At 30.2% G+C, this 18,308-nt stretch overlaps 3 protein-coding genes across 3 annotated transcripts; 1 reads left to right on the top strand and 2 right to left on the bottom strand.

The window, feature by feature from the left end:
* The first annotated feature begins 4,978 nt into the window (after positions 1 to 4,978).
* Positions 4,979 to 7,422, top strand: LOC124914223 (U-box domain-containing protein 9). Its single transcript, XM_047454729.1, has 2 exons — positions 4,979 to 5,585; positions 6,034 to 7,422. The coding sequence occupies exons 1-2, from the start codon at positions 5,301 to 5,303 to the stop codon at positions 7,120 to 7,122; spliced, it is 1,374 nt and encodes a 457-aa protein (XP_047310685.1). The 5' UTR covers positions 4,979 to 5,300; the 3' UTR covers positions 7,123 to 7,422.
* A 5,215-nt stretch (positions 7,423 to 12,637) lies between these two features.
* Positions 12,638 to 14,159, bottom strand: LOC124916621 (E3 ubiquitin-protein ligase CHIP). The gene is made up of 8 exons (XM_047457360.1): positions 14,010 to 14,159; positions 13,868 to 13,935; positions 13,733 to 13,796; positions 13,577 to 13,648; positions 13,371 to 13,504; positions 13,165 to 13,297; positions 12,983 to 13,093; positions 12,638 to 12,900 (listed from the first exon to the last, which is right to left on the bottom strand). Exons 1-8 carry the CDS (start codon positions 14,112 to 14,114, stop codon positions 12,775 to 12,777), a joined length of 813 nt encoding a protein of 270 aa, XP_047313316.1. The 5' UTR covers positions 14,115 to 14,159; the 3' UTR covers positions 12,638 to 12,774.
* A 299-nt stretch (positions 14,160 to 14,458) lies between these two features.
* LOC124914473 (adenylylsulfatase HINT3) lies at positions 14,459 to 17,339 on the bottom strand. Its single transcript, XM_047455030.1, has 7 exons — positions 17,028 to 17,339; positions 16,757 to 16,812; positions 15,941 to 15,998; positions 15,249 to 15,315; positions 15,057 to 15,112; positions 14,914 to 14,967; positions 14,459 to 14,816 (listed from the first exon to the last, which is right to left on the bottom strand). The coding sequence occupies exons 1-7, from the start codon at positions 17,232 to 17,234 to the stop codon at positions 14,688 to 14,690; spliced, it is 627 nt and encodes a 208-aa protein (XP_047310986.1). The 5' UTR covers positions 17,235 to 17,339; the 3' UTR covers positions 14,459 to 14,687.
* Between the last annotated feature and the right edge of the window lie 969 nt (positions 17,340 to 18,308).

The following is an 18,308-nucleotide window of genomic DNA, read 5'->3' as shown; positions in this document are numbered from 1 at the left end:
ATTGTGCTATAATTAAATAAAATAAACAAAACATTTAATAATGATAAGGTTTATTGCTTAATTGTTACGCTAAACATAAAGTAAAAGGGGGATGAGTTAATTAATTAAATACCTTATTTGAGATTGAATTGCCTTGTAGTACTGATCAAGATAAACAACCATATGATCTGAGATAAACTTATTTTTTCTATTAAATAAATATTTGTTAAATACAATATATATATATATATATATATATATATATATATATATATATATATATAATTATAAAATAATTTATAGTAACTTTTATTTAATATTAATATATATAGCGTGATTTTTGCAATTTATGCCACCTTTTGCATTGTACCAATATTTCCGCCAATTTCATGTAAGATATATGTAATGATTGAATTGAGAGGATATAATTACTTCTTTTTTTTTGTTACAATTCTATTATCATGATTATGGACCGGCCGGTCTTACTTGGGGAAAGTATATGTTCACACAACCCCTTAATTAATAAGGCATTCAAAGTGTACTTATATTTTATTTTTATGATATTATATATCATTTTTATTAATAAACACAAAGAATACATTAAAATAAAATCGTTTAAGATTTTATAATAGTCATTATTTATGATTATGAATATTTTTAACACAATATTAATATCCATTTAATATGAGGATCCAACAAATAAAGATGAACTAATTGAGATGAAATTTCAGTTCTCTGTTTAGTTAATAATTGGAAATATGAAATGTAATTATAATTAATTGTAATGGAAATATGACTATATAATTGTAGATAGTTCATATCAAACTCTTGAATGACAAAATAGTAGGTCATTTTCTTGCTTTCTAAATTCGATTTTCCTACAAAATACTTCGTGAGTAGTATTAGTTTCATTTCGTTTACAAAATTGACATAAACACCTTAATTAATTAAGTTTTGATTAAAATAAAAGACTAGTTATATTAATTTTGAATAAAAATAATAATATATTAATACTAATAATCATTGAAAATGATTTAGTAATTCAATTATAAAGAATATTTGTGTAAAAGATTAAAGTTATTAAGTTTAGATTAAGATTATATAGTTATATTTTTCAACCTAAACTAAATAAATTAAGTTTGTTTATTTAAAGATAACAAATAATTTAAATTAAGTATAAAATAAATTAAGTTTTTTTTTTTATTTAAAGATAAAAAACAATTTAAATTATATAATATTTTGTTGATATATAAAATAAAATTATAATATAGGGATAAAAAAAAGACACAATTTTGAAGATTGATGAGTTTAAAATTATTATTATTTTCATTATTTATATTATAATTAAATTATTACGTACTATTCTTCTAATTTATTTATTATACCAATATGACTATTAATTTTCATGTCCCCATTTTAAAATTGTATTATTATTATTTGGTATTTTTAATTATTAGATTCAATAAATAATTAGATTCTGATTAATATATATATTTTTAGTGAATTGTTTTTATTTAGTTTAAATGTAGTTAACTAATTATATAATATATATATAAATATTATTTATTATTTAATTTATAGTAAATAATAATAATAAATTTCTTTTATTTTTGACCTTTTTTTGAAGAAAATATCTAATGAATTAGTCATATTATGATAGAAATTCATAGTAACTTTAAAAAATAAAATAAAAATATCAATAATAATTACTCATAATTTTAGTTTTAAAAACATGAATAATACTCTATCTATAGATAACAAATGGGTCAATTTTGCATTGTTTTCCTTTTTGTTACATTATTTTGATTGACATTTACTTTTTTTCCCACATATAATATATAATGGTATAAAATGTCATTAATGAAAGGGAATGCTTAACAAACTTTTCAATTTTATTCAACATTATATCCATAATTCCATCTTAACCCCACCTACACACACATCCCATTCCAAGAAAAAGGCAATGGGATGAACAATTATATATATATATATTATAATTATTCTATTATTTATCATGATGAGAAAATTCATGCAATTAAATATACTCATCTGGGACTATAATTCACCGACCCAACCACCCCAAATTTGGTTAATTAGTTCAATTTAATTGTACAACCAATCTTTTTAATTTTTGATTATGTGTTATCTCTAAATACTGATTATTATTTTTTACATTTTTATACTGATTTAATATTATTTTAATAATTAATGACATTTTATATTTAATATATCATTAAGTTGAATGCAATATATCTTTTAACATTATATCTTATAATATTGATTTACTTTAACTAGCTTAACTATTCTTAATTGATTATATAAAGATAATAATTTTAATACTAATTTATATACAAATAAATAGATTCTATCGTAGTATTATTTATATTAACTTAGTTTATACTAATAAATAATACAAAGATAATAATAATACTAAGAGTAATTATATATTGATAAACTAAAAAGCATATAATTTCATTCATCTAAAATAAAAAAAAATATTTGTTAATCTAGTAGGTAACTCAAATAGGAAGAGTGGTTTCTGAGAAACCAAATATCACGAGTTCGATTTTCACTTAAAACGCCTTAAGTTGAAGTGCGTATAATGATTATGGGGTAATGCACCTAAATCATCAAGAAAAAATAAAAAATAAAAAAAATCAAACACCTACACAAAATTGCACTGAACCTCCTTGTTAATATTAAATTGCATTTTAGGGTAGTTACAATACTTATTTTTATTTGTTACTAATTTATTTTTTAAATTAGACTAGCATCACTTGTCACTTCAATTGATATTAATTAATTTTAGTATCAATCAAATTTGAACACACAAAGTTAGACTCTTTGACAAACAAATCATAAAAATATAAGATTGCAAGTATTTTTTTAGAAAAATCAAACCTACACGAGTATTTCGGTAGTAAGTTGAAAAAAATATAACAAATAATTAAATAAACTGGAGCGATTACAAAAATTGAATATTATCATAATTATATTAGTGTTTAAGGCCAAATAAATTAAATCAATCAAGCCCATATATATATATTGGAGAAAAATACAAATTAAGTTGAATACTTTAATCATAAAATATATATATATTTTTTGAATTTAGGAAACTAGTATAATCCTTACGAAACGAATCATTTCTCAACTTTAGTTTAAGATATTTTTATTGAAAATTGAATTCATGATATTTGGTTTATTAGATACGATTCTTATCACTTGAGAGTCTTAAAATAATAATAAAGCATTATTAGTTACAAATTTATTAATTTAAAATTACATTAATATAAATGTTCAAACTTTAAACATTTCTCCCCTTAAACTATTTTGTAAAAATATTGCTATACAAATGAGTTATTGATGAGATGTAACGTTTCATGAGTTATTTAAAATCAAAGGTGCTTGAGTTTGACACGTACATGTTCTTTATAAAATTTATAAAAGGGAAACCTATAGTTGAAAATGAGTCAATAATAAAACAAATGCATTTTTGTGTGATAAGATGGTGTCAAACAAATGCATTATTTAAAGTTAAAATATGTTGTAAATATAAGTGATTCCTATAAAATTCATTAAATATATATTAAATATTATATAATAAGATTATAGTAATATCAATAATATGATTAAAATAATTAGATTTGATTAGATATTATTATCTTTTACTAATTAGATTTGACTAAAATAATTAGATTTGATTTGATTAAAACTGCATTGTATACAATGTTTATTAATAAATTATATGATGAGAATTATCTTAATAATAAATTATCTTTAATATATATATATATGTTGCATATATCCATATTATAAAATGGCAAAAGTAACTGTCTGTTAAATAATATATATTATAATACTGTTTCAAGTATACTAATTAATACACGTCGTCTACACTAAACTAAAACCCCTATTTAATTATACGCCTCATCTTTAACTCTTTAGTTAGTCAACACTCATATGGTGTTTGTCCATGCTTTAACCATTAAAAGCACACCACGTCACAAAACTCACTTTATGTATAAATAAATAATTATTTTTAAAAATTATTATTTAGAATTGGGTTATTATCTTGAGAATGACAAATAATCAAGCTAATATAACTTAATTAGTGCAGACAACATGATTTTGACCATATTTATAAGAAAAATTATTTTAATTTTTTAAAATTATAAAACGAGAAAGGATATATATAGAAGACAAGAATAATAGACAAGAAAATTAACATGTATACTATGTATGCTGTGTTAAAGATTCTTTGAGTGGTTAAAGAAATGACACGTCATTCGTGTTAATTTTATTCTCTTGCTTACCTAAATGTACTATAATATTATTATTCTAACTTAATCAAAATTTTGAAGAAAGATATCTGAAAAACTAATATTGAAGACTAATAATACAATTATGTTATATGATTAATATTTATCTTTTTTTTAGTTTTAATTAAATTACATGAACTAATATACAATTTCTATTTTCTATTAAAGATAAAATATAGAAAAGTGTGATTATAAAGAATCCAAGTAAGATAAAGTAGTCATAAATTTCAATATCTACGAATTTATTATGTCAATATCTATTTACAAAAATACAAAATACTAATAAATCGTAACAGTTATAAAAATTAATGCAGCGAAAACAATTTTATTAAAAACAAATTACAGCAGTAATTAATAATTATGTAATTCGTAAAAAATAGAGAGAAAGGATAGATGGGACCCATAGGTAGTTCCCGCGTTATGCCAGTTGTCATGTTCTGACACCATTTCTAACACGTACCCAAAGATGTGGGAGCCCCAATTCAAATCTAATAAATAGTTAAAACAAATATATTTATAATTATTTATATTAATATATGAAAATTGTAAGATATTAAATTTGAAAATATATATTTTTTAAATTTATAAATATGAATTATTCACAACCAAACTAGATATAAAAATTATCACAAGAATAATATGGATGATGCTCACTATCAATCTTTTTTTTTTAAAATGCTTTCTCTTCTTCCGTCCCACATTTATATGACAGAGAGAAAGAGTATGTGTGTGTGACTGTGTGAGAGAGAAAGAGAGGAGAGGGAAGGTCGAGAAAGAGAGACAGATAGATATATAGAGAGAGAAAGGAGAGAGAGAGGAAATGGAATACAAGTGTTACACGAAAGGGTGATGAAGCAGAGGACTCTCACTCTCTGTTTCACCATTCGCGGCACCGACGAGGAGGAGGAAAAACTCTGATGTTGTTTTCCAATTCCGGCTTCTTTCTTGACTTGATCTGCACCTTCAACAAACCAAAATAACCGCAGCAGAAGCGGTTTCCGGATGGCGAAAACGGCGGTTTTCGACGGAGATCCGCCGATGGTCGTCGCCAAGGCGACGGAGTTAAAGAAGGAGTTGCAGAGACTTGTTCGCGCCATCGTCGATGACGATGATTTCAGCGCCGATTCCGTTGATCGAGCCACTCATGCACTTTCCTTGTTGAAGGAAATGAAGTCGAAGAAACCGGTGGATCTGAAACTTCAGGAATCACTTTCATGTCCAGAAGAATTTCGTTGCCCTATCTCCAGAGAACTCATGAGAGATCCTGTCATTCTTTCCACCGGTCAGGTTGGTTACACCTTCCTTCATTATCATGTCAGGTTTTGATTGAACTGTGTTTCGTCGTAGTGAAATCTCTTTAGTGGTTACAGTTACAGTATTCGTAGCTCCAGCGTTTTGGATTGATTCTATCCATCTAAAGTGTCTTCAAATTTTGTGGTTGGAATGACTACACTGCTACAATTTTGTTCATATTTTGTTAATATCTTTGCTGATTTGAAATTAAACAGACTGGTAGGGTTTAATATTTGATACACTAAAATTGCGGTACAATTTGATCAATTGGACTTCAATTATCAGTAACCCTTTGTTTTAATCATCCAGAACGGTAGGAGATCTGGTTTGTTTTCTTGTTCAATCCTTTGGATAAAACTGTATTTATTAATGGTGTTTGGAAGAAGATCGATTGCTTTATGGTTAATTTGTTGACTTAATTCTGAAATTGGATTGTTTACAGACGTATGATAGAGCCTTCATACAGAGATGGCTAAAAGCAGGACACAGAACCTGTCCCAAAACTCAACAGGTCTTATCGCACACAATCCTTACACCCAATGTTTTGATACGCGATATGATTTCACAATGGTGCAATAGCCATGGGATGAAAATTCCGCACCCTGTTTATGATCCAAATGAGGATGGCTTGACCGATGCAGACAGGGAACACTTTGTAGCTCTACTCGACAAGATGTCAGCATCATTACCGGATCAGAAGGATGCGGCCAGGCAGCTCAGGTCACTAACAAAGAGGATGCCTTCATTTCGTGCTCTATTCGGGGAGTCCACAAGTGCGATAGGTCAACTGCTAAGCCCGCTCTCTAAAAGCAAGTCATTTAACGATATTCAACCCGATCTCCAGGAGGATTTGATCACAACCCTCCTAAACCTGTCAATCCACGACAACAACAAGAAGTGTGTGGCGGAGATGCCTACGGTGATTCCCCTTCTAATGGACGCTTTAAAATGCGGTACAATAGAAACAAAAAGCAACGCGGCTGCAGCCCTCTTCACGCTGTCTGCCTTAGACTCAAACAAGGCACTGATAGGAAAGTCGGGTGCCCTGAAACCGCTGATAGAGCTGTTAGAGGATGGGCACCCTCTAGCCATGAAGGACGTTGCTTCGGCTATTTTTAATCTGTGCATACTGCACGATAACAAGGTGAGGGCGGTTAGGGACGGGGGCGTGAGAGTGATACTGAAGAAGATAATGAGCAGGATACAAGTTGACGAGTTGTTGGCCATATTGGCAATGCTTTCTAGCAGTCCAAAGGCTGTGGAGGAGATTATAGAATCGGACGGGGTTCCTTGCTTGCTGAAGATAATAAGGGAGAATCCTTGCGACAGGAGCAAGGAGAACTGCATTGCTATCCTGCACACGATATGTTTCAGCGACAGGACTAAATGGAAGGAGATGAGGGAAGAGGAGAGCAGTTATGGGACGATATCGCAACTTGCTAGAGATGGGAGCTCGAGGGCTAAGAGGAAAGCGGGTAACATTCTGGACAGACTGAACAGGGCGGTTATCAATTTCACACACACTGCGTGATGAATGAATGGGCGGTCTGGCAGGCATCTTCCAATTGTAAATTCTCTGCTGTGGGCAAATCTCTTGTAAATTCCCGGGGTGGTAAGGAAGAAGGAAAATGGAGCATGCCAAAAGATGGTTAATGAGGTAAAATATATATATAAATATTACTGTGAATAATTTAGGAGCATGCAAAAGTCGGTTTGTTTGTTTGTTTGTTTCATGTTTGGTTGGTTGGTTTACATATGATATGATTTTCTTTCCATTCATCCTTCCTTTGTACTATTATTAATATTCATATTGCTTGGTCAAAAGCAATCACTTGGCATGTTCTTCTGGTTTGGAAGGAATGGAATGGAAGGATAGAATACAAAAAAAAAAAGAAGAAGAAGAGGGTGAAGTAATAATAATAATAATAATCTATTTTGCTTGGTTTCATTGATTTGTTGATTGGTTAATAGTAATAATAATAATAATAATAATAATAATATATCTTTCTTGATTTCATTGATTTTTTAAAAAGTTTAGATTTGTTACTTGAATTTGGCTGCTTTGGATAGATTGAGTAATGGATGGATGTGAAGAAAAGCAAATAAAAAAAAAAAAAGTCAAAAGAGGAGGATTGCTTAAGTTGTCGGGTAGCGGCGGTGGTGGATTAGATATATTAATATTAATATATAGAGTAAGAATAGATGATGGCCTATGATCTAGTCTAAAAGAAAATGAGGAATAAATCTATAGTAGTAGTAGTTCCCACTACCCAACTTATCCTTATTTTCTTATATTATATTAGATTGTTTGATGTTATTTTAGGATTTTTAGTGGGTTTTTATAAAGTGACAAAGAAAAGGAAGTATCATAAGAGACTTAAAGAACTATCTATCTATTCATACATTGCAATATATTTGTTCTGCAATTAGAGACTTGAAAGGTTAATAAAGACAGTCAGTCTACTAATCAAGTATCAATAAATATGTATTCTCTTATTTTAAAAAGCCCAAATGCAAATAAGCCCAAAAGGCCTTAAAGATTATATGCCAGTTTGGCTCGCGGGTCATAGAGCGGACCAAACCGGTGCGGGTTGATATCAGGCTTCTAGATAAGGGTTGACCTAATCTAACTATTGATTACTTCATGGACATACCCAAGAGTCAGAGGTCGGGTAGGCTTAAAAAAAAATGAAAGTGGCTTAAATAAATAACGTGAATTAGATAAACAAAATAGTAAATTATATTGACTGTTTTTTTAAAAATTAAGGGAATGTAACGTGTTTATTGTAAAAATGTTTTTTACAATAGATTCGTCCCTGATACGAAGGCAGGAACTCTGTTATAAAAAAATCTCATATTTACAATAGGTGGAGAGAAACTATTTCGTTTCTTCTTTTAAAAAATTGACAACAAGTAAGTTAAATAAACTTAGATATATTTTTACACATAGTTAGTTATGATTAAAAACAATTATGTGTAAAAATTATTGTTTTTTTGAAAGTTGAAACGAATCAAGGTTTCTCTATATGAAATTTATATAAAAAATTCTGATTTCAACCCGCACCGACGATTGAATGGTCTACCGACACCTCTAGCCTTACTACTCTAATTAGGAGTTAGATTAGGTCAAACTGTATTTAGAAGTCTGGTTTCAACCCACACTGAACGGTTCTTACTGTGACCTGTGAGTCAAAGCGGCCCATTGAATCTAAAGAAAATTCTTACTCGAATAAAAAGTCTTATCATCGGTATATTACTCGAATAAAAAGTCTTATCATCTGTATAATGGAGTTCGTAATTTATTAACGATTTAAATTAAATGTTCCATTCTGCCCACAATGCCAATGGTAAAAGAGTTTTTTGGGATCAGTATTACTTGCTTTATTAAAATGTTTATTCTCTGGTTCCTTATACCGTCGATTCTTTATCAAAACATCACAAACATTCGTCGACATCATCTTCGCCTTATCATTCACTTCCTCCAATTGCTTCGCCACATTCTCTGCCAATCATTCTCATCCAATTGGCACCACTTAATTTCCTGAGGAAGAAACACTAACTTCACCTGAAATTGTGGAATCGTGTATACAATAGACAAGTTATCCAGGTCGGTCGACATGGTTATGTCAGTTAATCGATTTACTACACAAAAGGGTAAATCTTATCATACCCTCTAAAATTTCTCTACGGTTTTGCATTTCTTGGCTCTCATCTACCGGATTTAATCAACCGTTGACATAACTCTAGATCAGGGATTAACTATGATAAATAAATCGGAATCAAAATTCAAAAATGCAAAAAAAAAACAAAAAACTAAGCTGCTGCTGGATATTTCCCGCCAGCGGCGAAATCAATTACCTTGAAAAGTCGGAGTTGGTATATGATTCCATTGTTGGAATTATTTCAATTATTTGAGTATATATATTATAGAGATCTCTATATTATATTAGTTCTATATTATATTAGTTGTTATCATAATAAAGATTAAAACATAATTAAAGTAATTTGTTAAAACATAAAGGTTATGAACTTATTTAGATATTTATAATAAATATGAGGATATGTTTGTGTAAAAGCAGAAATATCATTTATTATTTCGTTAATGAATCGAATAATAAATTAATATATTATGGATAGGTCTCCAACCCATATAGATAAACTACTTATGAGTGTTTCTCTCATCAGACAAAAATGTTTATGTTCATCTTTTCAAGAACATTTAAGAGGCTATCGATATAAGGTTAGAAGATTTAAACTCCATCACATCAGACATTACGATCCAGGTTCAGATCCAGAACAAATAGATTCAAGATCAAGAGAAGATATGAATAATAACGACTTAATGAACCGTTTTTTATTACAAATTCATGTATGTTTCCGCATCTAAAGATTGTCTCAATTTATCGACATAGAGTATTAAAGTTATAGAACTAAAAAATAAAGATTTAAATTAAATATTCTAATATTCATTATATATCCCTGAATCTAGGTCCACTGTTAAGTTAACGTGTATACTAGTTTCTAGGAATAAATCAAATTCGACGAAAATAAAGAATAAGAGAGAGGGAGATTTGCAAAGAGAAAGTGCCCATGTTTTCGTTTGTTCGTTGAGGATTAGGTCTTTCTAATGGCGGATTGGCAGTGGCAAGAGCTTCGGGGAGTTTATAGAACCGTATGGATTTTGGGACTTTGTATACGTTGAACTTTGACCATTTTTATTAAAAATTAGTTATTCACAAATAGTTCATCATTTAAATCTTTTTAAAAATTAGAAGATAAAATGCCACGTAAATTAGATGATGTAGATTAAAAAAACAGTCATGTGCAATAATTACATGAAAAATTAATAATAGTGTGAAATTATTTTTTTTGTTCTATTTGAATAAATATAACCCAACATAAAATATATGGTAGATTAGTTTAAGAAATGACAACAAATTCATAGATAAATTTATTAGAATGTCATTATTTTGTATTAAATTGGAATAATTTTTTTTAGACAGCCTTAAGTTATATTAGTTTTGGTTTACTACTCATTGGTATTTTAAGATGCCCTTTCCAAATATCCCGTAACCTTTTGCAAAAATTTTGAAGCTATACTGAGAAACGTTGAATTGTTGAAAATCGACGAAGAGAATGTTTAGTGCGTGTTGAACCTACCTGATGCGACGTCTAAATAATAAAGTCCATTGGGCAGAACTCTGATGATGGGTTAGAGTACATAAAAATTCTCAAGACTTGGAGAAGAAGATGAGTTATGAATGAAATTAGAGGTGCAAGCAACGCTCTCCATGACGAATATAATTTTAGCAAACGCGGATGACGACTTCAAACGTGATTTTGTTGTATACGTCGTATCTAGTTTTTTTTTAGACAACTCAAAATCCAAAATGCAAGTAAACAACTTCTCTTCAATCACAATTCGGCTAAAATCACAGCTTTTTGACACTAATTATGATTTAACCAAAGTATACAACAAAATCGCGTTTGAAGTCGTCACACGCATTTGTGTTTTTTAAAATTCTCTCCGTCATGGATAGAGTCCAGGAGCCCCTCTGATTTCATATCTTCTCCTTTGGAGGTACTTTGGTTTATCATTAGAATTCTTCCCAATGAACCCTATTATTTCGACGTCACCTCGGGAGAGGCTCGACACGCACTAAACATCATTCTTGTCGATTTTTAACAATTCTCCGTTGTTTAGTATAAAAACACTCTTTCTAGAATCGAAATTTTCCAGTGATACGCACATTTTGAGATACCCAAGAATAGTAGTGAGCCGAAACCAATGGCTTTTATAGCCTCTTTTTGAACATCCGACATATCTCAAACTAATTTGTAAAGGCCTTTTGGGAGGTTCAGATGTTTAAAATAGTCGATAAAATTCACACTGCAAAAAAAACAATTATGACAACGTAGTATTCAAAAAATTAGGTGGCAACTCTAAAATTTAAATTAAAAAATAAAGAGAGAGAAAACTAGTCGTTACAACCTTAATTCAAAATTATTTTTTGTTTTGGTTAGAAATAATATATTTTTGTGTTTTATAATTTTTAGAATTAATTAAAGAATAAAAAATCATAAATAAATGTAAAAATGGGAGATAATTGAATGGAGGTCTTCTTAAGGCTTCTCATACGACATGTTCCTCGAAGTTTTGTAGGAAAATGTAACACTTAGGAAAATGTAACACTTAAAGTTCATCTTAAATCATCTAATCATATGAAGTCCTAAATGCACTATTCAATCATATTGAACCTAAGGCTCAGAGGATTCATCCAAGGCTTAGAAGGTAATTACCATAAGTAAGGTAAAGTATTAAGAGCAATGATAATCAATAACACCAATCAAGAATATTCAATGGATATAGGAGGCAAATAAATCATCAGTGAGTCAACTCATCAAAGCATAACAGATTCAATCATCATGAAAACCAAATAATCATCATTGAAATAAAGTTAAACATGTTAAGCACATTTATCGCAATCATTGAACTAGAGTCATCAATTCGAAGCACTTGAACATGCAACTCAAACATAATTTCATCAATTCAATTTGATCACCTGACCATACTCATGGTAATCAACTTAACTGAAGAAAGCATACATTGCAATCATCACATCAAGTCATGTTCAATGAATCAATGAATTCAAAGCATAATCATGGAATTCATCAAATTGTCAAAACAATCTGTTTATTTTCGTTTTCTGATCTGATTTCAGCTTTGATTTTGCTCAATGTTCTAAATGTTGTCTATAATTGACTTCAATTTCACCTTGACAAGTTTAAAAAATCTTAGACAACATGTAGAACTGAGACTTGACAAGTTTTCAATTCATTCCATTGGTTAAATTGCAAGATATTGTGAAATAAATTAACAGATATAAAAACAAAATAAAACCATTTAAAATATTTCAAATTTGATAGAGATAGGGTCTGATTTGTATTTATATGATTTCAAATAAATTAATAAATATTAACTACCAGTTAGAGTTAGTTAGCTATTAATTTGTACAAAACAGAAATTTGTAAAATCAATTGAACTCAAGAGAAAGAAAGAAGATGATTTCATTGAACAAAAGCATTATTTTGCAATACTGTTTTTTCTATATTGAATCACACAACAAAAACAATGATCGAATTGTTCTTCATATTATTGAAATCTTCAATTGATGATCATGATTCATGAGAACCTATACGCCCAGGGGTGCTTGTCTAGAAATGCTTCAACAGCTTCTTTTATGGCTAAATTTGAGACCAACTGGTACTCACTCAGCGGTTCCCTTGTCATGGGATCAAACATACCCACCTACTTTGTTAGTTAGTTAGTTAGTCATTAATCATCCTTAATCAAAACAAACAAAAAGACATCAAGAATAGATGGATGGAACCTTTTGAAGATGGTCAAGGATGATATCCCTCTCATATGTAACTCCACTTGGACTTATAACAGGATCGCGAAATAGTTCTAGCGTTATTTTGCAACATAGGTAATCTGGCACCTGTTTAAAATGAAATTGAACCACATTATCAATAATATCATCAACATCATCAATCAGCAAGAAACAATCACCTCTGTGGGCATGTCGACTTTGGCTGCACCATTGAATACTTTTCCTAGAGCCTCCAGCTGTTCCTTTTCAGCTTTTCCAAAAGCATTATCTTCTCGCAAGTATCTCTCCTTAAGAGCCAATTCACAGCATTCTCTGAATAAAATCATTCCATCAACAACATTCTCCATCATTGTCCACATTCAAGATATAGTTTAAGAAGGCATACTTTAAGGTTTGCAGCTCCCACAAACGGTTGGCAGATTCGTGCTCCCATTCAAGGTATTTCGCTTTCGAAAGCTCCTTTCTTATCTCCTCGACAATATAGCTTGTAGGATTTCCACCCGTCCCTAACTCTAGAGCCTGTATCAAACAAATTCTTAATCACATCAACATCACAAGCAAATCAATAAGGCAGCAGCAGCAGCTAATTACCTTTTCCAATTTCTTGATTCCTTCAGCATACTGCTGCGTCTGTAGCAATGCAAGTCCTAGCATGTAATGTCCCTGTTGTTATGTTCATTATGAACTAGGTCAAAAAACAAAACCAAATCGGTTTAATCCATAGCATTGCATGCAAACAAGTCAAACCTTCACAGAAGCATGATCAAGTTGGATGGCTCTCCTGCAATCCTCCTCAACTTTCATCCAGTCACTGCCCAAAGAATACACAACACAAATGAAAATTGATGTCTAACGTTAACAACAAGCTAACAAATACATTACTTCTGCTTCCGATGACATAAGGCACGGTTCGTCCAGTAAACAGGAACATTAGGGCACAAAACAATTGCCTGAAAATCATAGTCACAAATCTCAAGCCAAAGAAGAAAACATATATATTTAACTTGCTGAAATCTAAGCGTACCTCTGTATAAGCGTGAATGGCGGCTGCGTATCTACATTTCTGGAAGTAAATGTTACCTTCTTCCTTCAGTTTCTCCGCTCCTTTTGTCCTCAACTTCGGAGCCATTATTATCTTCTCCCTTCTCCTTCTCGACAGCAAAACAGTTTCTGGTTTTTTTAGGTCAAAGGGAAATCTCTCAATAACTGTAATGCCGGGAAATTTGAATCCTTGTCCTTTTATTATTTATTTTCTTATTTTATTTTTCATGTTATTTCCTTCTGTAAAATTTAATTACTAAAGAGCGACATTTATTTGAAGTTTTGAAGAGTAGATTTTAATTATTATTTGAAGTGTTTTTACAAGATAAAAATAAATTTTTTTTGTTAAATAAGATATTTACATAATTATTGCCCATGTATTCTGTATAAAAAAAGTAATTAGTCAAATTTATCAGATTGAAAAAAAAAAACACTGAACTGAAAAGACACACTATTATCATTGAGAAGAGTTGAAGTGGGGTTTAAAAAAAAAACTTTCTATATGAAAGGAGACACTATTAATTTTACAAAAATGAAATTTTTTAACATTTTTTTTATCTCACCAGCACATACACAAACAGAACACAATTATGGGGGTGCAAAATAAACAAACAGTTAATAAAACAACAATTTTACACAAAACACAAACGTTTGGAACATGTCAGGATGCTACTAGAACTTTGTTCCTTTCTTTCTCTTCCTCCTGCGCTGTCGGTTTTAATTCTTTACGGATTTCCTCAAGAAGTCGCAAAGCCTCCTGTCCTAGCTTTAGAGGAAGCCTTCTCAAGCTCTGCAAATATTTCAACATATCAAGTAGTACACTTGTTTGCAATTGCATTAACATTATACGTATGGTATTTGACTGATTAAGAATTAAGTATGTCTACCTCCGATGTCCATAAGCAATCATGTGTTTTGCGAGGGATTATATGGAGATGAGTCTGAAGGGAATAAACGATCGAAAAACATTAAAGAGATGTCGTCATAGCATAGCGTATTGAGCATTCATTTAATTATTGCAGAATCTTACATGAAATATCACTTGTCCTGATGCAGCACCATTGTTAACCAACAGATTAAATGAATCTGCACCATGGATATTATTTTAACCATGGGAGAAATTGAAACTTGTAATGAGAAAATATCACACTATCAGAAAAACAACACAATTTAGCTTTAGTTTTGATTTTGATTTTTGGTTCTTCTAAGGTTATTAACATACCACATCCGGTTGCTTTCATGACCGCACTGCTTATAAATGGTACCTTTGAGCACATGGCACCTATTACCTGCAAGACATATTCTTCAAGCTTGGTATGTCAAGCATTCCGTCCAGCATAAATTATTAATACTAATGACTGATTAAAGTTCATCATAAGAAGAATATCCTTCAGTTATCACATCAAAAGTATGGCAGCATGAGCACAACTTGGAAGATATTCATAACATATTGATTTTCCAAATTCCATGAATTAATATCTTTTCCACATGAGTTTTGAGCCAAATCAATGTGTGACAGGTCTTTTACCACCTAAGCGGGTGGAGCATTGATAATTTTTTATAATTTTGTGATAAAGATCTTTCTCATTAAGATATTTTCTGAAATGTTTGTAACCATCTTCCATTTGAGAATATAAACCCTAAACTTTGCCCTATTTGATCAGGTAAACACACTCTTGTAGAGATCAAACGAGAGAAAAGGTGGTATATAGCACAATTGCCAAAAGTGAGAACACTGAATTCTGACTATAAAACATAATTCATATCAAAAGAACATATCACCCTTTAAATTACCCTATTTGGTCAAGTGAGCAAAACATAAAAGATATAACACAGCTGCGAAAAGTGAGAACTTGAAGTAGACATTTGACTATGTACACTAAAATATAACTCATATCAAAAGTAAGAACATACATGTGGAGGAGTTTCTTGTAAGGAAGAAAAATGTGACTTTGGGATAATGAGAGAATGCCTGCAAACACAGGGTAAGCATAAAACACTTTCTAAATAGATTGTAGACAAGAGACAAAATACATTATGGAAAAGTTTGAAAATCTATCTTCATACACTCTATAAATAAAACATCTACACAAATCAATGCATATTAACCCTTCACCTGAATCTGATCATAGCCTACTTATACAAGGATATGAACTTTATATCAACTGACGCCATTAATCCTTTTGATACCAAATATTCTTCCTTCCAATATATGAACCATAAACAGCAAGACTCGGCAAATTGAGCTTAAAGTAACAAAATATCATTTTAAATCAGGTAACGAGCAAGAAACATTAGTACGGCTTAAACTGTTATAGAACTAGGGAACATTTTAGAACAGCAGTTGAGAATTGTAAAATGTGATGTTTGGAAAGCTCAAGCTGGAGAATCTGTAAAATTTTCAGCCTACCTATAATATTGCCTATTGGTTGATTCCTACTCAACCTCTTCTAGAACATTTTGGATCATTACATAAAAGACAATGGTACTCAGCAAGTTGCATAATGGTTCTCTACCAGAAATTCTCCAATATTTATACTTTTATGTAGTTCATATTCACTTTCGCTGACCAACCAACCAGAGATAAACTATTTAGTTGTGGCGTAGGTATGTATCATTGACTACAGAAAACAGGTTCCTAACTTCATTGATTAACTAATAACAAGAAGACTAATCAAAACAATTAAAGAATATATACAGAAGACTGCTAGTGAAATAAATGTACCTTACCCATTGATCACTGGATTAATGTCCAAAATGCAGAAGCATATATCATCTTCGTAAATCTGTGGAAAACAAATTTCAATTGCAGCATGAAACCAAAGTCAAGTAAATGAATACTCCAGAGCAACTAGTTACAATTCATCTCCAATTCCATTCCATTGCATTCAAATTGATAATACAAATACTAAAAACAATTAGTTCCTCAACAATTCAGCCTATCGTGTTTCGTGAACTCCAATTAGATTAACTACAACAACAGCAAGTGATAATGAGATACCTTGAGAGCAGGAGACTCGCCGCGACTGATCTTGCAGAAAACGCAGCCATATTTTGGATCTCCGTCTTCGTCGTTGACGGAGGAAGTTGAAGAACAATTAGAACGCCATAGGCTAGGAGATGAAGGATCTTCTGAGCAAGCCGGTGGGAAGAGAGCAGTCGGACGTAGGTGAGAGGAAAGGATGGAGAAACGACGTGCAGCGTCCATCTAGCGGTAACTTATTTCAACTACATCAACTACTGTGGCTCGAATCGCCATGGATGGATGGGGGAGAGATAGATAGGATAATCTAGAGGTGGGGAAGAGGACTGGCCTGGTTTAATCTATTTATCTCAATTCTATCAATCATTCTAATTTTTTTAATTATTATTCAAATCAATTCATTATAATTGTTTAATGACAAAGTCTTTACCTGAAAAGAAAATGGAAACACATGCCACATTTTTTAAATGTTATTAGTTGTCTATAACAATTTTATAAATAAATAAATATATTCTTTTTAAATAGATTCGTTGACTTGTTGAATTACTTAAAAAAATAAATAATTTTGTTACATTTATTTAATTTTAATGTTTTTTATGCTTTATTTGAGAAATGTAAATTGTTTTTTCTTCATTAATAACAATTCATACAGACCTGTATAGGTCAGGTTAATGATATTATTTTGTCTTATGTTTAAATATTAATATAAAACATTTCTAGAACTTAGAACTTTGAAGAAATTGATTATCTCCTTAATTCATTTGTTTCTAAAAAAATATTATAAAGGATTTGAGTTAATTCTAGTTGGATTTATTTTACATTTAATAATAATTTTAAAAACACTGATTATCTAAAATACATTTTTAAAAATACAATATGGTAATTGATTAATAATTAAATTAATCTTCAAAACTCAAAAGTTCTTTTTCATTTGTTTCAAATAATTTTCAAAGTTAAAAGGCATGTGTTATGTAAACAGGCTTTTGGGCCTTTTAACTTATTAACAGGCCTTACAGTTTCACAAACATCTTACAAATACAACTTTTTTTTGGACTCACTAGTGTTTTATTATGAGGCTATGATTCAATGAAATAGAAACTTGAAAAAAAAATGTGTTTTTTTTTTGTGATCTAGTGTTAATTTTCATTAATTCATCACACTATGCTACTGTTGGACCATTGGTGAGAAAAATAATTTAAATAAAAATAGTGTTAATCAGTTGTGACATAAATTATGGTAAATTAGAAAAATGTCAAAAATATCATTTGAAAATCTTGAGAAGAAGAAGATACAAACACA

The sequence above is a fragment of the Impatiens glandulifera genome, chromosome 9 (assembly GCF_907164915.1).
Source record: "Impatiens glandulifera chromosome 9, dImpGla2.1, whole genome shotgun sequence".
NCBI classification, from domain to species: Eukaryota; Viridiplantae; Streptophyta; class Magnoliopsida; order Ericales; family Balsaminaceae; genus Impatiens; species Impatiens glandulifera.
This window is presented reverse-complemented; position numbering and strand designations above follow the sequence as displayed.

What these genes read in the sequence shown, in the direction of transcription:
- LOC124914223 (XM_047454729.1), top strand. Translation starts at nt 5,301, where the DNA reads ATGGCGAAAACGGCGGTTTTCGACGGAGATCCGCCGATGGTCGTCGCC. An exon ending in TCATTCTTTCCACCGGTCAG is followed by an intron (nt 5,586 to 6,033) that starts GTTGGTTACACC and finishes GATTGTTTACAG; the next exon opens with ACGTATGATAGAGCCTTCAT.
- LOC124916621 (XM_047457360.1), bottom strand. Translation starts at nt 14,114, where the DNA reads ATGGCTCCGAAGTTGAGGACAAAAGGAGCGGAGAAACTGAAGGAAGAA. An exon ending in AAGTCGACATGCCCACAGAG is followed by an intron (nt 13,094 to 13,164) that starts GTGATTGTTTCT and finishes CATTTTAAACAG; the next exon opens with GTGCCAGATTACCTATGTTG. An exon ending in TCCTTGACCATCTTCAAAAG is followed by an intron (nt 12,901 to 12,982) that starts GTTCCATCCATC and finishes CTAACAAAGTAG; the next exon opens with GTGGGTATGTTTGATCCCAT.
- LOC124914473 (XM_047455030.1), bottom strand. Translation starts at nt 17,234, where the DNA reads ATGGACGCTGCACGTCGTTTCTCCATCCTTTCCTCTCACCTACGTCCG. An exon ending in GCGAGTCTCCTGCTCTCAAG is followed by an intron (nt 16,813 to 17,027) that starts GTATCTCATTAT and finishes TGTTTTCCACAG; the next exon opens with ATTTACGAAGATGATATATG. An exon ending in ATTAATCCAGTGATCAATGG is followed by an intron (nt 15,999 to 16,756) that starts GTAAGGTACATT and finishes CTGTGTTTGCAG; the next exon opens with GCATTCTCTCATTATCCCAA.